Source organism: Chroicocephalus ridibundus, chromosome 2 (assembly GCF_963924245.1).
Source record: "Chroicocephalus ridibundus chromosome 2, bChrRid1.1, whole genome shotgun sequence".
Classification (NCBI taxonomy): Eukaryota; Metazoa; Chordata; class Aves; order Charadriiformes; family Laridae; genus Chroicocephalus; species Chroicocephalus ridibundus.
This window is the reverse complement of record NC_086285.1, coordinates 47,126,450-47,150,809: the sequence shown is the minus strand read 5'-3', so window position 1 is coordinate 47,150,809 and position 24,360 is coordinate 47,126,450. Positions and strand designations below refer to the sequence as shown.

Below are 24,360 nucleotides of genomic sequence, written 5' to 3'. Positions count from 1 at the left end.
CCATGAGGTATAGGTCTAGGAAAACCACGCCTACCACCACATGAGAAAATTTTCCACCAGAGGATCTTTGTAGAACGATCTCTCCTGGATCACACTGAAATTTCTCCCTTAAGAGAAGCAAACACTGAGGCTGGACATGTAGCTGCATACACATAGGTAGCAGCAGCGTCAGCCACTCACCTTTACACCTGGAGGGCCTCTTCGACCTGCTGCTCCCTGGGAAGGAGTGGCATGAGAGATTACATCCAGAACACCACGCAATATGTGAAACAATAGTTTATAATACAATACATTATACATGCAGTCAAATCAAATACAGCTTATAGAAAGCTGAGATTATTTCCAAAGAAAGGTTTAAGGTAAAAATGAGAAAAGAGTGGATTTGGGAAAGAAATTCTTACACAAATAAGCCTTATCACAAACACACACACACACACAAAAAAAGGCTTTAGACCCTTAGTGAGAGCAGAGGGAAGGCATCTCAACAAAATTCTGGAAACATCTTCCCAGGCAGCTGCTGCTTGGCCAAAATAAAGAGAACAAGAGCCCTCTTCTCTCCCTCTGAGCTAAAAGGCCTGCACTGCTTCCCCCTGCATGCTGCCCAGCAGCACTAGAGAATGTTACTGTTAAACCTCACATCACTAGAGGCCTTTAGGATGTTTCTGCAGCCTGAGTGATCATCATTCCTGACTTTGGCATTAGGCATCTTTTTGACAGACTAGAAGAGGTGCCTTCAGGAGTTCCAGTCTCCAGTGCATTAAAAAGAGCAGCTCAGCTGCCAGTGAGTTTATATATAGGCTTGAACAGGCATATGGCACTTGCAATCACAGGGAGGAAGAAGGGATAGATTTACCTATAGTGAAATTATGATGTAATTAAGGCTCATAGAAAAGGTTGCATTGAGTTTAAGGCTTATGACTTCACATGAATTAGACCTGAAATTAATGGGACAACAAATTCCTGATTTAAAAAAAAACCAAAACACATTGCAATACACAAACCCTACTAAACTTGAAGGCAAATGTGTTTCACTACAAAAGTTCTGTAAGATTTTTGTTCCCTCTCATTGCAGGAGTTTTAAGTGTGGGATAAAAGGAAGAAGGGAAAAATTGGTTTTCTCAGTGGGAACCCCATTGTATCTTGTACCAGTTACTTCCATCCTGTATTGATTACTATTCTTACATAAGGGCCAGCATCACCCTGCTCTCCTTGGAGTCCATGTGGTCCTGGGTCTCCCTGCAAAACAAAGTAATGAACAAGCTCTTTAATACTCTTTCTTTTTCTTGTACTTACACATTCTTCTTTATACATTCCTTCTTTGTTTCTTCTCCTACGTAATTTCATTGCAATCAGTTGTATCATGCTAAATGCTGATTCGTGTTTTCTGCAAATCATTTACAATGAAAAATGATAAACCAGAGAGATTATGCTTGCTTTGGATTTCCAATCCATCACTTATTAACAGTTGATACCTGGTCAAGGCTTTTGTGAAATTGTTTTTGTTCACTTTAGCCTTTCAGTTAGACTTCTTAAGATGAGAAAGTTTCATGAGGTTTGTTTCCAAAAGGTCATCAAAACACAATTATTCTCAAGAGTGACCCTCACAGTTTTTCTACTGATTTCAGCACACTCTACATAGACATATATGAACACATGTATGCCTGAACATGTGTGCACAACCCTACTTGTTCACTAGAATCAAACTTCCAAAATAGTGGATTTTTCTCACATGTTGCTAGTTTGCACCCTCTTAAGCTTTCATCTACCACCACTTATATACTACTGACCAACTACTTATAATCTTTGCTTATTCTTTCCAAACAAAGAGCAACAGTAAAAGGGGTTGTGCTTTTTTTAATGTTTCTTTTCTTGCAGTATTGCTCAAACACCTCTTAAAAATTCAGACATCACTCCCAGCTCTTATATTCTAGATACAGGTCAAAACAGAGTTTATCCACCACCCTGAGGAAATAGCAGTTCCATAGTAAAATGAGTACAGCCTGTTGATACCCAATGCATTTTTCCCAGCATGGTTTTTAACAGTATCCTTACAACCCATTACTAAAAGCCTCTCAGGTTGATAATGTAGATTTCTGGCAGAAGAATATATTTATACTAAATCCATATGTTCCCTTAGCTCTATAATATGAGAACATTTCCACAGTCTTTGTTATCCTTTTTAACTTTTTTTTCTCTTTTTTACACTGTACACTGAAAGCTTTCTGTGTTGCAGACATACACTAAAGGCAAAATACAAAATAAAAGAAAAGAGTTGCTTAGTCACTGGACAGCCAATAGAATTTAGCAATTATGCAAATCCTCTACCCATAATATAGAACTATTATCTTACCTGATGTGCTGGGTTTCCCTTTTCACCCTTAGGACCAGGAACATTATTGCTAGTTCCAGGATCTCCCTGGAAAAATTAAGCAGAAAGCTTAGCCTTTTCAGGCACCACACATTTATTACTCTGATTACAGAGGCAGAATATGGAAAAAGGATTAATGAGGATTAATTGTAGCCAACACGAAATACAAAAGCTATTTTAAATGAAGATGCTTGTAAGAACACTATATAGCAAGTTTTGCAAAGTTTCTTTTGCAAAGAGATGAAAAGAAATATTACTAATGGGCAACAAATTAAACCCTGAAAATGTGAACTTGGTCTGGTTGTTTGAGTACAGATAATTGAGTTAAGATCATAGCTAGTTAGTGAGTTTCAGATGGAGTTACATTAGAATGGAGTTCCATTTATCTAGACACGGGTGAAATCCTGATCTCTCAAAGAGGCAAGTTACCACGACACCTGATTTATTTTTTTTAGGTCTTTGAAATATACGTGGTGCCTTCACTGAAATTTTGGTACTTGGGGACTGCATTTATACAAACCTCTGGAGCATGAAAGGAAAAAAACGTCAGCATGAAGAAGTAACTTGCCTTTGCATCACTATAAATTGCTAACCAGGAGTCAGTGCACAGGGTTTTCAGGTGACCCAGAAATTCCTCTGTAGGGTGGGAATTTCCCTCCACCAGGGAGGACTAAGTACCTCCAAAAGGAGTTATGTTTCCCATGGTAAAAACAAACAAACAAATAAATAAAACAAAAATGCAAGGAACAAGCAGGAGACCTGAGGCTTAAACACCTGCTTCCAAGCAACACATCAAAACGCATCAGTCCATCTGCATCTAAAGAGTTCAGGAGTCCTGGAATATACCGTACTTCTTGCAGAGTACTGCTCCATCTAGCATTGTGAAAATCTCTTCAAATCACATATATTTCGGGCAGCTCCATGACAAAATCCAGGCACAAATCAGTGCAACCTAAGAAAAACGAAGGAATACACTTACATGATCTCCTCTTAGACCAGATTCTCCTCGTTCACCTGGTTCTCCTCTGGGGCCTTTTCTGCCCTAAATTCATAAAAAGAGCACAAGCAATTTGGGTACATGAAGAAACAGTATCTGTGGTAGAGGTAGGCCAGATAAGAGAACACTGATCTGTTTAAGTCAGTGGTGCTACACTGATTTACAACAGGAGCCACATCACATTAGAGAAGAGGCAGCTATTAAAAACAACTTAACTTACAGGCATTACAGACAGCATCACACTTTGGAAAGATGGTTCCATAAAATCTAAACATTACTATAAAGGATACTTTACTTGTTTTCCTGCATTGCCTTTCTCTCCAGAAGGTCCAGGAATTCCACGGTCTCCCTAGACTCATAAAGAGGGAAGAAAGAAGAAAAAATTAATGGTTGTTCTTTCTGATAAAGGTGGATCCCAAGTTTTGTCTGTCAGAATCCAACTTCAATCAGATACATAACTCTAAACAACAGAAATTCTGTTCAGGTTTAAAGCCCATTCAAAGTCACAAAAACCTGTACTTTTGAAACCTGAGGTAGGTGTCTTTAATTGCACTACACATTTAAAGCAATGATTACCTGCTCTCCGTCGGTACCATCAAAGCCACTCTCACCATGTTCACCCTGTAGTAATAAGCAAAAAAACCCCTGTTAGCATCAGTACACTTGCCTCTCTGAGCAGGGGAGGAAGTGTTCACCCTACTTTTGGAAACTTGAATAAGAAGAGTGGTTTTCAATGGCTATCATGAATAAATAATAATACTAATTATAAATAGGAATTAATAAATCATATTTCTAAGGAATTATTAACTTAAAACTAAAACAATTTATAGTTAAGAACATTTAATAAGAACAATGGTTCTTAAAAGTATAGGTCTTCATCAGCATTTAAAATCTGCTTTTCCATCTGTTAGTTTTCAAATCTTCTTCCCTACTGCAGCACCTTCGAAATCTAAATATATTATAAAGTATTACTACTAGTATCTGATCTAAAATGCTGATAATCTTGTAATGCTGGTGTCAACCATCATATGTGTTTGTGCTTTTTTCTTTTCTTTTTTTTTTTTAATAATTTCATACCATGAATGGTATATTGAAAAGCTAGAAAGAATAACCATGATAAAAACAATTACAGAAGACTAATCTTAGGCTTTAGGATGTGTAAAAGAAACTTCATTACTGTTTCAGCAATGTGATGCTTGCTACATAAACGGCAGCCACATTCCCATTCAAACACACACTGCTCTTCTTTTCCCTTTGTCTGCAAAAATGAATCACAATATTGCAACCATTTATGGAAGCCATTTTCCCACAAAACACCCACCCCAACCTTAGGCAGTCTGCAATGTTAACTTGTTGTTCAGATGAAGAGTGAGGCTTCTGTATGTAGTTATAACTGTGAGAACTTTATTTCGTTTATATACGCTCCACAATGTTTCAGATCTGGCCAAATAACACACACAGTTTTTAAAGGACATTTTGAAGTGCTGCTTCTGTCTTTCTTTACAAGGATAAAAATGAAGGAATTAACTGTGATTCTTTTATTTGCAGTAGGAAATGGAATTAGCAGAGACCACTACCTTGAAAGCTGAAAGGATATTCAACAAATCACTGAAAGTGGCACAAGAGCATGTTGTAAATCTAGTGAAACGAACAGGAGTCTCACTCTGATAAAGAGTACAGCTACAATTGCTTTGTAGGTTTTGATGCTAAATTGACCATGCAAAACCACCTACTTAAGTTTCCCGAGGAATATTTTCATTGACTTATAACAGTTTGGTATGTACCACAAGAAAAAAAAAGCTGGATGTACATTTTGATAAGAGTAACACGTTACAAACAATAATTTTTTGAATAAGTATTCCAGAAAATTTTGAGCACTAAGTAAGCAATCATGACTTTTATTCAAGTCTTAATTTTTCCCATACTCATTTCCTACCTCAGAAAACCTGAGCCAAACTTCATAATATTAAATATTCAGTGTTGCCTTTTTTCTTCAAATAGCTGTACTGAAATGCCTTACACACTTCAATAAACTGCCTCAACCTTGCTAAGTCAACAGTATTGAATCATATTTTTTTATGTGCTGAAAGTTTCATATTTTTATTTAAAATAAAATTAATGGCTATCATGACACAACATAATGAAGACATTCACATATTCATTGGATTTCAGCAGGGTTTGTGCTCCTCATAACTCCTACCATACAATTCAACTTGGACAAATCAAAATCGTCAGCAAGCACTCTCCCTCTTCTACAATCAGATGTCTCGTATATTTAAGGGGAAACAAATTACTTCAGGGAACAGAGCAGAAAATGGAAAAGGGAAGTAAAAACACATGGGAGGATTAAAACAGTCAGTACAGAGCAGTACTTTACATAGAGCTGAGGCATCAGAAACGCCCTCTGAACTTTCTCACATGAACAGCTGCTCAGGTTTGGAAGCAAATACCTTCTGAGTCTTTGAGGATCCTAAATCTTTTCTAGGAGCGATTTTGTACCAAAGCACCCAACACAATTTGAATTCAATTTTAATTGCTCTAACTTTGTAACTAATATTGCCATTATAGATCAACTGTCTTCCAGGCTTCACTTTTTATTAACAAATTGGTGACATTATCTCTTTGCTGAACAGGTATGTTTGAAAGTTTAAATAAGCAGAGCTGCAAGAACAGTGGGTGACAAAAACAGCTGAAGAGAAGTTAGGATATTGAAAAAGTGTCAATACTGATTCAGTGAATATGCTGTCCAAATCACCAATAAATATTAGTTACAATCTTTTTTCCCCCTTCTGCTCTGCTTCCTCAACAATTAGAATATGAGATTCAGCTGATCAGAATTACCACCTTGACAGATTATTAAAATAGCCAGTAATAAATTCCTTTCCTGTCAATTAGACTAAATCAACTATGATTGCAACCATGCTAAAAATACAATACAAGTAAGACTGCTGGCTTTTAATAATGTGATACCTAACAGCTCACTTAAATCCATTCTTATACAACCACAGCAGAAGTACATTAAATACTCTGACCTTTTTACACTGTTTTCCTTCCTTGTTGATATTTTCATCTTACAATGTAGCAGGAACTTAAAAGGAAGCAGAACACTGTTCTCAAAGAAAATTGATCACACATGAAAACACAAACCTGACTTCCTCTATAGCCTCTGGCCCCCTGAAATTAAAAATAAACAAAGATGAAGTTTGTTGAAAGTATTTATATTGAGTTTGAGAGGCAGGGTATAATAACTTGCTGTGTAGAAGCATGCTGGGCTCAGTATTTGTAGTCCCTACTGTAAAACCTGCTACTGTCACGTGTGGGATTGACACCCTTCCTGTGGGAAGGAGGTACAGCCTTCATTTTCATGCCCGTTCTGTAAAGCTTTATAGCTTTACCTAAGGCCAGTCTGGAGTTGGTGGTGGAAAAGTCACTGGCAAGTTGCTGAGTCAGCAATCACCTTAGCAATTTGACCATGCTTCGGTTACACAAATTATCTCTCAAAAGGAGACAGCAAAAATTGTCTGCTATTCTTACAGCTGGGTCTTGCTGCCCCTCCATGCTTCAAGTAAACAGCACAGGGATTTGTTCTCAGTACAGAAAACAGGTCTGTTGGAAATAAAATTAGGAAACACTTCAAAGTGACATACTTGCCTTATGGCCTCTGGCACCTGGACATCCCCTGTCTCCTTGAGTGCCATTGAAACCAACTGGGCCTCTCTCCCCCTAGAAAACAAAAGAGAATGTTTAAACTCATCCATATGATGATGGCTATTGTTTAAGACACGATATAAGATTAAGCAAGACGGAATTATATTACCATTCACTGAACTAAGAACACATATGGAAGTCACCTGGAAATTTTCATACCGGCCATAAGAGAACAGTCAATTATTCATTTGAGTTGCACCTGGTTCCCTGCTCTCACTATCACGCCATGTTTTAGACTGCACTAACAATCTCAGACTGAAATCTCTGTGCTTGAAGGTAGGCCTTTTGGTGGGTTGTTTTTTAACTGAATATTGATTGACTTTCCTCTAATCACTGATCTTTGAAGACTTCTACTCCATGTTTGTTAAGATGGAAGTTCTAAAAAAAAAACGGAAAGAAAGCATCATCTCCCAGCAGATCCCCTTAAAATTGCTGTCTAAAAAGCTAAACAATGTCAAATGAAATGAGAACAAACACGTGGTAAACATGAGAGCTCCTGTACTACCATGCAAAAGAGAAGACAAACTTGAAAAGCCTAAGATCAGAAAAACAAACACCATTCTCTTTCTTTTCTCATCTTTAAAGAAAGGTCTCTCTCTAGCAAAAAGGCAACATGGATCACATTCTAGATGAAGGTAGACAATGGTACCACAGAACCACACAATATGAAAAAACAAAAGTGTAACCATTTTGGCCTGGCTGCATTGCCTATGTGAAACATTAAGACTAATTTCTGAGCTGAGTACTACACCATGATAAACCAAAGCTGTCCAGCATTATCTCCCCAACCTCCTTTCCTTGTGGCATCTTCTGTAACCTATTACCTGCAGTCTGCTTTCTGCTGTGTATTTACTACATTCAATTGCTTTGGATGCTTCACATACCTTGTGGCTGGAAAAAAATTTAGCCTTAAGCAAGAAAAATTTACAACATGGAAGTCTCTTGTTGGCTTCACACGCAGGAGATGTGTAAAGTTTCTGAAAGTGTGGACATGATTTCTTCTTATCCTTCCACAGTAAAGAAAAGAAAAACGAAGGGACCAGAAAATTCAGAAAGAAAACTTCTGTAATTTATCTGTTCTAGAAGATTATTCTGGATTCTTAGAAGGTCAAAAATAGAAATTCAATTTGATACATAAAATCAAATTCAAAATTGTTTCCACCCCTTCATCACTTAAAAAAAGACAAGATTTAGAAACTTTCAAATCAAAATACTGTGGGGAAAAATTTGGGGCATCCCATTTGAATGTGTTCACAATGTTTCTCATTTTAAAAGCCCCTAAGGGTTTGAATTCTAATTCCTACTTATATCGTGTCATTCATGTTTGTAAAAGGATGTAAAAATAGTTCTATACCTGAGTAACAAATATTTTTAAGTCATTATGGAGATTACTCATATGGAATTTTACTCTTAACGTTCAGAAAATCAGGCCACCTGAAAAAAAAAAGTAAATGCTGGGGAAACTGCTCCAGTTTCTGTGGAAACAGCCAGTGATTTCCAAAGAAATTGTAAAACCACCATCACAATGCACTTTCTTGAGAATCCCAGATGACAACTGTTCTTTTCCACTACTGCCTTTTTCCAAATAGACAGTAGGTTTGCCCCAGGCTGCCTCACTAAAGGCTGACCAGGCTGACCAATCTTCTGTGAGAACTGGAACTACTCCAATGTGGGTTTTAGTGTTACGTACAGAGATAAATCCTTGGCCAGTTCTCAGTTTGCAGGCTTCTCTCCTGTAGTTAGGAGTAATATACAGGTCATGGGTGCAGTGTTGTAACCTAGCTAAACCTAGAACTAGGTGTAAAGAAATTATGGTGCTAAGGAAATTATGTCTTATTCTTTGGGGGATTTTTTTTTGTTTCTAGACAGTAAAGGAGGCAGAAATACGGCCAGTGGGCTGGGCTTTGGCTTATGCACATTATATTGAAGTTTAGGTCAGGAATAGCATACTGCAAAGGATTTGGAAATCATCAAAACATATTACAAAATTTAGATTTGTTATCCAGTCATAGAATCATAGAATTGCCTAGGTTGGAAGGGACCTTTCAGATCATCTAGTCCAACCATCAACTTAACTCTGACAAAAACCATCACTCAACCATATCACTAAGCACTATGTCTTTTAAATACCTCCAGGGATGGTGCCACTTCCCTGGGCAGCCTGTTCCAATGCTTAATAACCTTTCCAGTGTAAAAATTTTTCCTAATATCCAGTCCAAACCTCCCCTGCATAACTTGAGGCTGTTTCCTCTTGTCCTATCGCCTGTTACTTGGGAGAAGAGACCGACATCCACCTCTCTACAACCTCCTTTCAGGTAGTTGCAGAGAGCAATAAAGCGATAAGGTCTCCCCTCAACCTCCTTTTCTCTATGCTAAACATGCTAAGAAGGGAAGGGATGGCCTTTTCTACAAGACGTTTCAGCACAGAATCTGGTAGTCTGTCACAAAAAAATTAGTGTACGATTTAGCCATAAATATACCACATAAAATGCTGTTGTGTGATTCTTTCTAATTGATTCTTTATCTGTGTTAGAAGTTATTACTAACTATGGTGAGGTGAGAAGCATAGAGAATCAAGTCTGTATATTTACCTTCAGATACATATTGCTTAAACACATTTTAGGTTAACATTGACGAGCATTGAGTGAATGAATAAGTGCAGACACGTTCAGGCACCAACCAACATCACCTTAGCAGGAAGGAATAATATTTACTTACAATTCCACCTTCCTCACCAGGATGGCCAGGAGATCCTCTGTACCCTGTACTTCCCTGAAAAACAGGAACTTGAGAAATAAGTAACACTGTTCTCCAAGCACACTGGGTTCATTTCTATCAGATTACTCTGCACATGGAGATAGAAAACATTTCCTGAAAATGAGACCTGGTTATGCTGAGGAGGGCAGGTTCCATCAGCTACATTCACACAGACACTCTGCACAGTCCTATGTAACAAACAAGCCAAACCAAACCAAAACCAAAAAAAACCACAACACAACAATATTCAATATAAATATTTCAGTATGTTATTTCAGGAAACTGCCTGATGTGTTAAGAAAGCTCATTGGGATGTTTGGTCAAATTAAATATCTTCCTTAGTGATTTGGAAAAGGAAGCATTATACAGTAATGAAATTCTAAGGTGGAATGAAAAATATAAGGAGTTGAAAGCTTGTTAGGAAAGCTTGTGCTGCAAAAGCATGTTTTTACAATTGTAGGCTGTACAACCCAGGCATCAGTTTGTCTGCCTGCAAAACAATTATGTCTACATTCTGAACACTGTTTTGTCTAAGTATGTTAATCGAGACATTTTAGTAAAACAGAAGGATGTAAGAAAATCAAGAAGAGTAATGGAAAAAAATCGTAAATTGGTTTATGAATAAATATCAGAAGACTATACTTTTGCTAAAAGATAACCAAAAATTCATTTAAATGCAATCACATAACTGAAGAGTGGAACTACAGATATAACTTACTTAGCATGTTACTGGAATAACTGGAAATAATGGAATCAATAGTAGTCAGATGGAGACTATATATACTAAAAACCTTAATAACTAAGTCTACTAGCATGCTGTAGAAGTGATATCTACAATACTTGAAAGGCTTGAAACAGACAATATAAAATCTTAAAGAAAATAAACTAGTATTTTATTCAATAAGAATAAACTTACAGAAGAGGATATTTGGAATAAACAGAGGATAACAAAAGGATAAGGCTCACACATAGGGAAGAAGGATTATTTTCTTCTCTCGGCTTGTCAGCTGGAAGTTTCTTATTCACAATAGCTAATAAGCTTCTTGGTTAATCAGACTTAAATTTTTAAATCCCTCTCCATTTTCTACTGAATTGGTGAAGGACAGTGCTTAGTGCTCTTTATATGTACGAATTACCATCATTACAAAAAGACTTTTGAAATAGGAATATGCAGCAGAGAAATGATCACATTTCATGTTTCTCCTTCATCTGTCCTAACAGCAAAGGTCATGGGCACATGCATGCATGCTCTGAAATACTACCTTGAAAAACAAAGCAATCCTTAAGTACTGTCTATCTTAGCTCTCCTACCTTCCTTCCAGGACTTCCCTGGCCACCAGGATCACCATTTTCCCCAAGGCATTTACAAACCACCTTACAGCATTTCCTTTCTGCAACAGTATCCTAAAAAATGGCAAGAAACATCTCATTTATGTATATTAATCATAAAACAAAAACTGATTTTTCCCCCTTTTATTTATATCACGGAAGGACTTACAAGATTTCTCTGCAATATGTTTGCAATCTCTGCAAACCCAACACTCAGAGGTTCATTGTATCCAAATCCTCTGCCAAACTCTATTTCCCGAAGTTCCGTCAAATTCTGTGTATTGTCCAGGCCAACTAATAGAAATGCATCAAGACCTTCAACATAAGCATAGATTTAAATTAGTGGATGTCTGAACTATATTATTTAACCAACAATATCATTGTGAATAAAAGCAGTTCTCTAAAAGACTTACATTTCACTGCTTCAACACAGTATGTTAAAAGAAATCAAGATATTGAGAAAAAATCTATAAGAGAAAAATCCAGACTAGTAATTTTACGATTAACTTCTCTCCCCACTTGTCAGACCAGACTGCTACTCAGTGCCCAAACAGAAGTTGAAAACTGTTCTCTCCTGCAGAAGTCAGAGTTGGGTCTAACCTCTGGTGCTGCACTCATCAGTGAGAGGGGCTGCCCTGAATTGCCCCAGCTGCCAGAGCTGAACTCCAAAAACCAGAACCATCCGAGGCCCTCTGCACCCCTAGGCGTGTTTCTGGCATCATCTGGCAGACAAGCTATCATGTACACAGGTTCACATGGAGAAGCAAACACTCTCCCATTGACTCCTGAGGAATGCCATATTGGAGAGGTAACGTCACGTGGATAAGTCGCAGTGGGGGAGCAATACATTGGGCCATTGGTAGTAGGAGGCTGGAGCATCAATGTGGTACTGTATTACCTTTAAAGTGAAGTGAGTCAGCTGCTTTTCTAAGATCTTCCAGCGAATCATCCAGCCCATCTGAAAATACTAACAGAACCTGTCAGGAAAGGGAGTAATGACAAGTCAATTGAGAAGAGACTAAAAGTTGAGTCATTGTAAAAAGTACAGTTTGCATTGAAAACTGGCTATGAGGTGGTCAAATTGCACTACACTGTGGCAGATCTGGAACATGTGCTGGAAAAAGAGCTGAGGAGCAAGGAGAACAGAACACAAAAGCCTCTCCTCCCTGACAGCATTCACATTTGAGGGATTTGTCTTGGTGACCAGTTCATAGTATTGCTATTAATTATATTATATCTGTCATCTTCTTAGTATGCTAGGTGGAAGGCCAATTCTGCTGTGACTTATCCACTGAAGAGCTTTCTCTATCAGAAGAGTTCTCCTATATGTGAATATCAAGAAGAACTTAGAGCAAACAATTTCCCTTTCTACAAGAGCAGGTCCAGTTGGCTGTCAACTGAGCCACACCAGGAAGCGCATCCTCTCTGGGTACAGACCTCCCTCCCCGCAGATGCTTATGTCCCCTCGCCCTTTCTGCATAGGCAGTGCATCACCCTGCTCCACCTTCTGACATATTATTCCTTGTTAAAACATAAGGCTTAGCTCACATAAGGATGCTAATCCTGACCCTTTGCATTTGCTACATTTACACCTTTTCATGCCAAAGAGCTATAGGTAAGCCTCTTTCAGGGCTGAGGAAAGCACAATTTCTTACAGTTACCCTCCAAGCTACCAGCCTCTTCCCATTTATCTCCTCACCTTCCCCCTTCAAACCCACAGAAGTCTTCTCAGGCCCCACTCATCCAGTGGATTAGGTTTCCCAGAAAGAGGCTGCAAAGTTAAACTGTCTCCTGCCCCCAGTGGTAATGACGTTAAGTCCCCCTAAACTCTCTGACGAACAAGCGGACAAGCACAGTTAGAGTCCCTTCCCTCCCATCCTTCTTATTTTACATTCCCAGTACAATGCACAGCTTCAACCAATGTGAATTCTGTTACTCCTGTTAAGGCGAATTTTTCCACAAGTGACAAAGGCAAATGAAGTGACTGCCACAACAACCATCCCACTTCTGTGCTAAAGCAGCAAGGAGACTAGAATTTAAGAGTGGGTAGAGTTAACTGGTTTTGGTGGCGGAAAGCTCCCAAACATCCAATATGGAGGCACCGGTACTGATTCTATATTTGCTCAAGCAGATTGTGATACAGTGGAGAGCTGGACCATGGGTAGGTAAACACACCACAGACTGTTAGAAACAACACTGTAGGCCTGGGCTTGATGCTTTTTTTTGGCAATCTTTGGGGGCGGGGGGGGGAATGTGCAGTGTTAGCGTGGGCATCATTTTTTTGCTTCCATTTATATAAAGCTCTTGTTGGAACACATCTGAGTCTTGCTTTGTAAAAATGCTGGAATGAGGTTCAACTCTTTTGCTAAGAAACAAACAAATAATAAAGAAAAGAAGAAATGCAAACAACAGAGAATTACTATCCCTGATGAGGTTTACAAATAATAATCTTTACAGAACAAGCACCCTATTGCTCAGAATCCTGGGGAGATTAAATTGGGATTTCACATGCATTCTAAAATCTTGTGTTTTCAATTTGCACATAAACACTATCAGGAAGGAATATTAATCTACTCGGAAAGTGCTGAGACACACAGCATATTTATTTCTAGTAGCAATGCATAAACAGAAAGAAGTCTTCCTTAACTCTATTCTTCAACAGGGATCTAACAGAATTGGCAATTTGGAGAAAAAAAGCACTGCTTTGACTTGTATGTCAAACAAGTTCTATCTGCTGAGGCCCAAAAGAAGCAAAATTGCATGTGGTCATGTTCCCTATTCAGAATAAAATGACATTTTATGATATACGTGGTTATACAAGGGCCAATGAAAGAACAGGAGGTTCTATATAAACCTAAAGAAACACTTTTTTACCATGAGAGTGACTGAGCACTGGCATAGGTTTCCTAGAGAGGTTGTGGAGTCTCCATTCTTAGAGATACTCAGAAGCCATCTGGACACAATCCTGGACAGCCTACTCTAGTTGATCTTCCTTGAGCAGGGGGATTGGACAAGATGACCTCCAGAGCTTTCTTCCAACCTCAACCACTCTGTGATTCTGTTTATTGGAGTCACCAATTCCTGAGCTACCTTTTTGTCTCCCTGGAGTACTCCGCATCAGAGTCTATAAACATCAAACTGCATAATTTTTCCAACATATATGTTCACAACATTAAGTTACCTTAATGTTAGCAGAGGTCACGTTAAAGAACTTCTCCCCAAGTGCCTGTAAGAACTCTGCATTCAGGTAGGTGTCCACAGTGGTCTGTGTATCTAAGAACTTCTGTATGATCTCTTCATTATATTCTTCAAAATCAGAGTCAAAGATGAATTCTCTCGTCTGTGCTAATACTTGGAACTTGAATCTAATGTTGACTGGAGAGCCAGCATTACAGCTGGTATTTGGCAGCAATTTCATCTGGAGTAAAAGCTTGGGGAGGAATGCTTGCAATTTCTGTTTCAGAAGCACCGTGGATGCTGGCTGCATGCGCCTTGAAATATCAATTGCTATAGAAAGATCTATGTTGCAATCTGAAAAAAGTAGAACAAACAGGAAACTATAAACCTACATTATTTGTGATCTCGTCTTTTGCCAAAATCACAGGAGTGGAACAAAATTCAATATGGTAGATTTAAAACCAGAAGTCAGAATCAGCGAGATAGGTTTTCCGTAAACATAAAATACCATCAGCCCACCAGTTTCAGTGGGGCTAGGTGAACTTGCAGATACTAAGGACCTACATTACTGGACATATATACATACCCAAACTGCAAAACAGGTTGCTGTTCTCCAGCTGTCAAGTGTCCTTAAAGGGCCTACCTAGTCTTGCAAATGTTTCCATGAGCTTTGCTACCAACTGAGAATGTGCAGTACATATTCCAGTTGTAATGGGAAGTTTGATGGTTGACTGTGCTTTATCACTTTGTCACAAGACCAGATGATACATACAAACGTAGAGCAACAGGCCAAAGAAACAAACATGAGAGAAAGAGGCAGCATTGCCTACATGCCATGTCATATATCCACTGTGAATAACAGCTGCTGTAAGGTGGGGACTATCTCAGTTATGGAATTGCTTGCATAGCTCCTGATAATAACAGCAAATACTGCAATGTGGTTAATTCCTCCTCCCTCCCCAATCATCTTGCCTTCATCAAGCTGCTAAAGCACTTGTCATATTTCTTTTGTACCTTGATTCTTCGTGTGCTATGCTGAATTCTATTCTGTGCCCCTGCATGCATTATCATCTGTTGTTGTACCTCTGCAAGGAAGTCAGAGGCATGCAGTTTTATCTGTAAAATTGCACTCTCCCTAATTTTGTTCCTTCTTCACCCATTGACTCTGAAACACTCATCAAACACAAGGTTGTTTCCTATGTTTGCTAGTTTGGCATAGTTCCTGTAGACCATTATTCCATATAAGCTTCATTACAGTTTTCTGGGTTTTCCCTCACTTATGAAAAAGATGAATGTGTTCAGCTCTTTAACAAAACAAATCCAGAAATAATTTCCCCTCAGAGTGGTCATCCTTATGTTTCAGTATTTTTACTTGCGGTACAAACTGCCCCCTAGAGGGTATGACTTGCTGGTAAGCAGCATGAAAGTCTTTAAATGTAAAAGGTCACATTGAATGAGTTTTGACAGATTAAAAAAACAACATTCAGGCCCCAGAGCAACATAAGAAATCTATACAGCTATTCTGTTTAGTCCAGAACAAGAAAAAAATTCTCTTAAACAGTTGAATATATATCTATACACACACATATGTCTACACACACATCCCTTAGTCATGCTCCTTACACAGGTTGTAAGGCTGTATATCTGATTTCAAGACTCACAGAACACCTGTGATGCAAAGGCCATCATCAGTTCAGGGAACTACATTTTTCTGATTGTGAAGGATGCTTCTGATTAAACATTTTGATGAACATAAAATTTATCGCATATTTCTTCCACTATGTATTCGTGTCCAGCACACACACAGTATGTTTTCACAATGAATTTTTTCTGAGATTTGGGTCTTTTTAATCACATAGTATGGAAGCAGAGTGAAGGGCAACCATGGACTCAGCAGTTTAGCCCTGACAAGTGGATATCCACACTGCCTAGCTCTTAAAACATTCCCTGCCAATTCCCCAGTGTACCAGCAATAATATCAAAACAGCAGCAAAGCATTCACTTTTGTGCTAATGTGTTGTGCATGAGAATGTGTAAAACAGATTCTATAGGTACTCTATACTCTGTTGATAATCTGTATTTATTTGCAGGAGTAAACACCTCTGTGTAGCTAACTTCTTTTTAGAATCACCTCCCACACATATCCACATTGTTAAACTGCCCTGTCTTAGTGCTGCAAAGGTGTATCTTTCCCCTGTTATGTTCCATACCTTGAATGCAGTTTTTTAAATTTGAAAAATCTGGCAGTTTAAGAGAAGGTGACTGGAGAAAGGGGAATTAATAGATTTATTACAGGAAAGAAGATCAGTGAAAACAGGAAAACAGATGACAGGACAAAATAAAACAGGCTACTCAGGAAGTTGATCTTTGTTTCATGAGACAAAGTTATGCAGAACTGAAGATAAATACATGCATTGCTGAGATCAAAGCCAATATGCTTTCCTTAACTTCTCTCTCTCTAAAGAAGTGTGCCTGTATATTATTAAGTTTACTGCTGTATCTCCCATTGAATCTCCCTGTTCTCTGGCCATGAAACACCAGGAGGTGCTACTACATCAGCCGTCATGCTGTTCCATGGCAGCGCACCACACTTCTGCAGCAGCCCCCTCTCTCTCTGCTTTCAGGAGCCGGGTTATGCCTTTTCAGATGGAGGTTTGCTCAGCTCTTGATGCAAAAAAGAGGGGGTGGGGGTGCAGAGCTCATACTGAAACAGGGCCAGCTGTCCTCTCTAAAAACCAGCTGAGTAGATATAATTCACATAGAATAGCTTCTGGCTTTAGGAGGGAAGGCTCCGCTCTTCGTTTTGGCCCCTGACACTCTGGCAAACACCAGACAGCTTGGGGATGATTAAGATCTCAGGAGCCCAGGGTGCAGAAGAGGCAAGGTTATCAATTTGTTCAGCCATTGTTACAAAAAAGCCTTAGACAAGCAGTGCAGTTATCCCAGTGCTCCTTTCTCACATTACGTTTCTGGTCACTAAGGGAATGAAACCTGGAGAACTGGGTTGGATCAATTTTATGGTATAACAAAAAGAACAAAGGGCATGTATCCAACACATGTAAAACATCCGGAGCTTTAAGGACAGTCAAAGGATGGGCACAGAGAAAAGAACCGCTCCAGAACTGTCTCTTCCTGTTATCCCTAATCGATGCCATCCATTTACACCACAGTAGGTCACCCTCACCTTCAGTGGAGGAGGAGCTCAGACTTTTGATTTGTCATTCACTACATTTTTCTTTTTGCAACCTAACAAACACATCTACAGTATTATCTTACTACATACCTGGCATGAATATGTAATTTTAAAGAGCAATTGTATATGTTTTCTGCTTCAGTCTTCCCACATGACAAGGCGACTGATACCACAGCACCAAGTCAGCATAAACTCAAATACAAAAACACCATCTGACATCTGATAAAAGTTGCTGCATTAATCAAAGGTAGTGCTGAACCTTTATTTTCTTTGGGGTTGGGAGCCTCTCAGGCTGTGTGGCATCCAAGCTACTGTTGCCACCAAGAAGATGTAGTAAGCAATACCACCTTCTGTTTCTTATATAGGCGAAGCTTTTGGTAGCATCTCAGCATTACTGTGGATTTGCTGCTCACACCTTGCCAATACCTCCCACATATCCAAGGATGGATTTTCTCACAACCCCTCTCCCCAGTGCCTCTGTGAGACATAAGTTTTGTCATCAGCTGCTGCTGACAGTCCCACTGAAGCAGTATGGTCAGCTGTAGATGACAAAGTTAGGTTTTTGGAAGGCTCTTTATTAAATATCACTGACATGTCTGTTTCTCTCTTTTGATTAACATACCTTGGGCATATTTGCTCTGGCTCCTTTCAGACACTGAGGAGCTACGAAAACGAATGCTAGATGTGAAGCACTGTCTTATCTCAGAAGTTATTTACCATACTAAAGAATGTAATGGTTCTTGACTGAAGCAAGGTGCAAGCCTAGAAAGTTGCAAGACTGAGTAACCTCATCAGTCTTCTTTGGTATAACAGCTGCATTGCTGTCCACCTAGCTCAGGTATTTTTATCAGGGACTGCATGTAGCTATGTGGATATTTGCCATTATACACCCAACAAAATGTTTACGTTACTTACCCTAGCTCGGAAGACATTTGGATTCACAGACCTGATTGACAATACTCCTCCCGAGGGTTTTCATTGCATCAAGGTTTTCTACTGTGAACAATCTCCTTGCATCACAAGCTATTAAAAGCAGCTCAAAGGAATTTATAATCCTTATGCCAACTGCAATGACATGGCTCCCATCACTTCTCAAAGCCATTGCTGCATCCTCCAGTCTGACAGCAGAGCACCTGTAATCACTACAAGGTTCTGTGACACTCCCTGGCTCTTGCGACCTCTACTGGCAGGCTGAAAAAAGCTCCGGAGAAGCCTCAGCCATTTGCCAGCGAACGCAGAAGAATGCAACTGCTCAATTCTGTTGATCTGTTCCTTTATCATGGTGTCAGTGCAGAACTCGTTAAGAGAATATTTTTTTTCTTGGCTGTACTGGACTACTCTGACACATACCTTTTCCCTAGAAATAACAAAGCTGTCCACAACTTCCATCATTAAGATCTTCATGACAGAAAAGTTACTTTTTTATATGCTGATCCATCTACCAGGAATACCAGATCTGCCACTTGACTGTTGCAAACTAAGGGGAAAAGCAGAGGGGAAAACAAACAAACAAACAGAAAAAAACACCAACAACTTGTGAGGAACATAACCTTGGCAGTGTTTAAACTTTTCCTTTTTCTCTGCAGTGTAAACCTTTAGTCACAGAAGCTGTTCACAGTAAGGCCATACAAGGCCAACCCATCATCATCTATCCTACTTCAACCCACAGACATTCCATGCATAGATTATTCTACTATTAACTTGTAGAAGAAATCACAGATCTTTATGTATCATCAAAAGACCAGCTGGGAGAGTCACAACAAGGCAGAGCTTGCAATCAAAGCCGAACTCTCAGCTGAGGGAGGTCAGACTTTACCTACCAATGAACGTAAGTCAGACTAACTACCCCACTCACCAGACTCATCCCCTTGCTACCTGAATGGCCACTGTGAGAAAAAAACCACAACACTTGAACTGCATGACTTTTGTGGAGAAAGACAGCATGTTGGTACCCCTGAAGTGAAGAAAATTCTTGCCTGATATTTTCATTGCAGAAGCAAGTTCCCTAGCATTTTTATTGGCAGTGCATCATAGCTTTGTCCAAAGAGTAATCTTTCTTGACCTTCAGTAATCTCTTCAAGTTCTGCTCTGCTTGCTTTTTTCACTCCAACAGCAGTTAAGTTGATTTCACCTCCCTTCAAAGCTTTTACAGCCATGCGAAGGTTGGCTCTATCCAATGGTACAGCTGGTTCATCAGTAAGAGTAAGGATCCTGGTGACAGCACGGAAAGATGCATGCCCACCCTAGTTCACACCTAGTCTCTGCCTGGAAAAGCTCAAAGCTCTTGCTGTGAAGGGCTGGCCTGGCAGAGGCTTCAAGTTGAATATTGCTTCTCTACTGTGAGACTCAGAGGAGTATGAACTCAGTGAGAAATTCATCTCCCACTTGCATCTACAGACCAAAACACCAAAATGAACTTTATTCACCCCAATCACTGAGTCATTAGCTACTGCTTTTAGGAGCCGTTGCACATTTTTGAACTGCAGGTCTGCAACACCAGATGATCCATGCACCACATGGGGGCTGTGGGACCCCTAACCCCTAAGCCTGACCCTAACCCCTAATCTTGACCCCTGACCGTGACCTCCAATGCCCGAGCACTAGCCAAACTCCTACATTACTTGGACCAATATCTAGGGCATTAACAATTTTTAACAGAATGGCCCCTATCAGCTGTAAGTTTTTTGACCCCATTTTGCTGGAGTCATCCATAAGAAACACAATGTCTGCAACAGTCGCACTGGAGCACAGTAAAAGCAAAGTAAACATCAGGCAGATAAGAGTGAGTCACGCCATGGGATAATCAGAATAGGTTGCTACAAAAAGGATCATCTCAAGGTAATACACAAGATGGTGCTACAACAAAACATGAAACCTAAATCCCTATCAGTGCTGAAGAGCAGAGATTTATATATTGATTTTCACTATAAAAGAAATCCCCAAAATAAACACCATACCTTAACTGGTCCCTTGCCCACACTACAGGAAAGTTTGCTAGACAAATGCTTTTCCCATTCTCCTGCAGAGTGACTGCTAATTGGGACACCCCAGAATATTAGGGAAGTTATTCTGTGGTTAAATACAAGCTCTCCTATGGCCATTTTCTTGCCCAATATCAAAGCCACTGACCATTATGTACGAGAAGTCTTGCATGATCTTGAAGTTCTTTGTCCCTGTGCTACGCGTTCCATCTACCAGGAAGATGATGTCTGCTATAGAAGCTTTCCTGCAGACTGAATAAATATTTTGTAATTTTCCTGTTTTCCTACAGGATGTGTAATCTAATAGAAGAATAATTTTCCATCCCGATTACTTTTCAGAATCCAAGACCTATTGGCCCTTGTCAGAATAGTCTTTTCACCTATCCTGATAAATTCTCAGCACCCACTAGTTCCTCCTTTTCCCCTGTTCATCATACAGAGGGTCAGAGGCTACATCCTCTGCAACACCATTCTTAGGCAAAGGAGACCAGCTTTGCTGCGGAGACCAGCTTCAGGGCAGGTAAGACTGCGCTGGGGAAGGGATCTGCAGCGAAAAGGGCCAATGAAAAGCTCTTTTTGGGACTTTTGGAAGCCGGCAAAAGCCCTCAGCCTGTGCTGAGGGCTGTCAGCTGGTGGGCGGGCTGCTGAGTGAGCCTGGGGCAGAGCCAGCACCTCCCCAGTTGATCAAGCCACCAGGTTATAGGAAGCCTCCGGGAGGGCAGGGACTAGTCCCTGGCCACAGAGTGAGCAACCAGTGCTTACCCCAACTGGCTGTTGAGTCACAAGGTGTCACTTGTGTGTAGAGATCCAGCCATGGTTGCTACCCGGTTGAAGGCTGCTGTTAAAAAAACTGTGGGCACCCAGACAGAGGCCCCACACAAACATACGGGCGTCCAGGCCTCTGGCTGCAGAGAGTGCTGGAGCCTGGCACTTGCGATGGAGGGCAGCGGAGACAACTCCTGTGTCAGATGTGAACAGGTAAATGATCTGCTCATTCTGGTGGCATAGCTGAAGGAAGAAGTGGAGAGGTTGAGGAGCATCAGAGAATGTGAGAGGGAGAGCAACTGGCGGACCCATTCCCTGAGTGAAAGGGAACAGATTGAGGCCCCACACAAATCAGAGGACCCCCTCCCCTCTCGTCACCAGGCAGTAGGAGGGGATCACAGAGAAGAGGGGGAATGGAAACAGGTCTCTGCTTGGGGAAGCAGGCGAATCCCCTCCCAGGCCCTCCCACCTTCCCAGTTGCCCCTGCAGAACAGGTATGAAGCCCTGCAGGAGGAACTGGCTGTTGGAGTGGAGGACGATACACCCAGGCCAGAAATGTTAGAAAAACAAAGTCGCCATGGACCCAGCATCACAACTGGCTCCAAAAGGAAAAGCAGACAGGCCACTGTTGTGGGTGACTCTCTACTGAGGGGGGCGGAGGGGCCAATATGCCGTCCTGACCCATTTCACAGGGAAGTCTGCTGACTCCCTGGGGCACGGGTCAGGGACGTGTTGGACAAACTTCCGGCCCTAGTAAACTCCTCTGACTATTACCCCCTCTTAGTATTTCAGGTGGGTGGTGATGAAGTGGGTAGAAGGAGCCCAAAATCGATTAAAAGAGATTTTAGAGCCTTGGGGCGGTGGCTTAAGGGGTCAGGAACACAAGTTTTATTCTCCTCTATCCCTTCAGTGGCAATCACAAATGAGGAAATTAACAGGAAGAGGCATCAGGTCAACTCATGGCTCCAGGACTGGTGTTATCGGCAGGGCTTTGGGTTTTTTGATCATAGGCTGCTGCATGAGTCACCTGACCTGCTGGTGGCAGGTGGGATGCATCTGTCCCAGAGGGGAAAAGAATTTTGGGGCAGGAGTTAGCAAGGCTCATTGACACGGCTTTAAACTAGACATGAGGGGGGAAGGGAAGATAACTGGGCCCATCAGGAATAAACCCAAGGGAGGCATGCCAGGGCTTGAAGGGTGGTGAACTAGCGAGGACTCTCACTCTGCCATTTCATTTGAGAGAACGGACAGACATTTAGAAATCATGGAAGCACCTGAGAGGGGTCTGGTGGGAAATGGGGCCCACGCTCACAAAAAGGTGTTGGAATCGTTAGCACATCTGAAGTGCATCTACACCAATGCACGCAGTATGCGCAACAAATGGGGAGCCTGAAGCCATGATGCACCAGGAAAACTACGACATAGTGGCTATCACAGAAAAGGGGTGAGATGCCTCACTCAACTGGAGTGCCACAATCAATGGCTACAAACTCTTCAGGAGGGACAGACAGGAAAGGAGAGGTGGTGGAGTAGCCCTGTATGTTAGAGAATGCTATGAGAGCTCAGAAATCAAGTATACTGATGATGGGGTGGAGAGAGTTTGGATTAGGTTAAGGGCCGATAAAGCTGATATTGCTGTGGGAGTCTGCTATAGACCTCCCAACCAAAGGAGTGAGGCGGATGAAGCTTTCTATAAGCAGCTGGGGGAAATCTCGTGGTCACTTGCCGTTGTTCTTGTGGGGGACTTTAACCTCCCGGATATCTGCTGGGAATACAACACAGCAGAGAGGGAACAATCCAGGAGGTTCCTGGAATGTGTGGAAGATAACTTCCTCACACAGCTGGTAAGTGAGCCAATGAGGCAAGGTGCCCTCCTGGACCTGCTTCTTGTGAACAGGGAAGAACTTGTGGGGGAAGTAAAGGTTGGTGGCCGTCTAGGGCACAGTGATCATGAGATGATCAAATTTCTGATTCTTGGGGAAACAAGGAGAGGGGTTAGTAAAACTGCCACCTTAGACTTCCGCAGGGCAAACTTTGACCTGTTCAGAAGACTGCTGGACAAAATCCCTTGGGAGGCTGCCGTGAAGGATATAGGAGCACAGGAAAGCTGGACATACTTCAAGAGAGAAGTCTTAAAGGCAGAGGAGGAGGCTGTCCCCGTGTGCCGAAAAACAAGTAGGCGGGGCTAAATAGGGACCTTTGGCTGGACCTCAAGAACAAAAGGAGAGTCTATGACCTTTGGAAGAGGAGGCAGGTCTCTCATGAAGACTATAAGGATATAGCAAAGCTATGCAGGGAGAAAATTAGGAGACCCAAAGCGCAGCTAGAGCTCAACCTAGCTACAGCTGTTAAGGATAACAAAAAATGTTTCTATAAATTCATTAACAACAAAAAGAGGATTAGGGAAAATCTCCCTCCCTTATTGGATGCAGAGGGAAACATAGTCACAAAGGATGAGGAAAAGGCTGAGGTGCTCAATGCCTACTTTGCTTCAGTCTTTAGCAGTAGAACTAGCTGTTCCCTGGGCACCCAGCCTCATGAGCTAGGAAACAGGGAGGGGAAGCTGAACGAGGTCATCACAATTAAAGTGGAAGTGATCAGTGACCTGCTACACCGCTTGGATGCGCACAAATCTATGGGACCAGATGGGTTACATCCAAGAGTGCTGAAAGAGTTGGCAGATGTGCTCGCCAAGCCACTTTCCATTATCTACCTGAAGTCATGGCTAACTGGGGAGATCCCAATGGACTGGAGGGTAGCAAATGTAGCACCCATCTACAAAAAGGGCAGAAAGGAGGATCCAGGAAACTATAGGACTGTGAGTCTGACCTTGGCAGCAGGGAATGTCATGGAGTAGATCATCTTGAGTGCCATTACAAGTCATATAATGGACAAGCAGGGGATCAGGCCTAGTGAGCATGGGTTTATGAAAGGCAGGTCCTGCCTGACGAACGTGATCTCCTTCTATGACAAGATGACACGATTACTGGATGAGGGAAAGGCTGTGGACATTGTCAACCTAGACTTTCGAAAAGCATTTGACACTGTCCCACATAGAATTCTCATGGAAAAACTGGCGGCTCAC

The 24,360-nt window shown here is 41.0% G+C and overlaps 1 protein-coding gene across 1 annotated transcript in view; it reads right to left on the bottom strand.

Annotated features, from left to right (window-relative positions):
- Nucleotides 1–20,661, bottom strand: part of LOC134510842 (collagen alpha-4(VI) chain-like) — a 42,349-nt gene extending 21,688 nt beyond the window's left edge. The window contains 19 exon segments of the mRNA XM_063324067.1: nucleotides 181–216; nucleotides 1,183–1,236; nucleotides 2,351–2,416; nucleotides 3,348–3,410; nucleotides 3,661–3,714; nucleotides 3,942–3,986; nucleotides 6,513–6,539; nucleotides 7,017–7,088; nucleotides 9,792–9,845; nucleotides 11,142–11,234; nucleotides 11,329–11,474; nucleotides 12,058–12,136; nucleotides 14,341–14,690; nucleotides 18,445–18,660; nucleotides 18,663–18,962; nucleotides 18,965–19,006; nucleotides 19,405–19,415; nucleotides 19,522–20,052; nucleotides 20,639–20,661. Of these exon segments, the coding sequence (XP_063180137.1) occupies nucleotides 181–216; nucleotides 1,183–1,236; nucleotides 2,351–2,416; nucleotides 3,348–3,410; nucleotides 3,661–3,714; nucleotides 3,942–3,986; nucleotides 6,513–6,539; nucleotides 7,017–7,088; nucleotides 9,792–9,845; nucleotides 11,142–11,234; nucleotides 11,329–11,474; nucleotides 12,058–12,136; nucleotides 14,341–14,690; nucleotides 18,445–18,660; nucleotides 18,663–18,962; nucleotides 18,965–19,006; nucleotides 19,405–19,415; nucleotides 19,522–20,052; nucleotides 20,639–20,661 (2,262 nt within the window).
- Nucleotides 20,662–24,360: the final 3,699 nt, after the last annotated feature.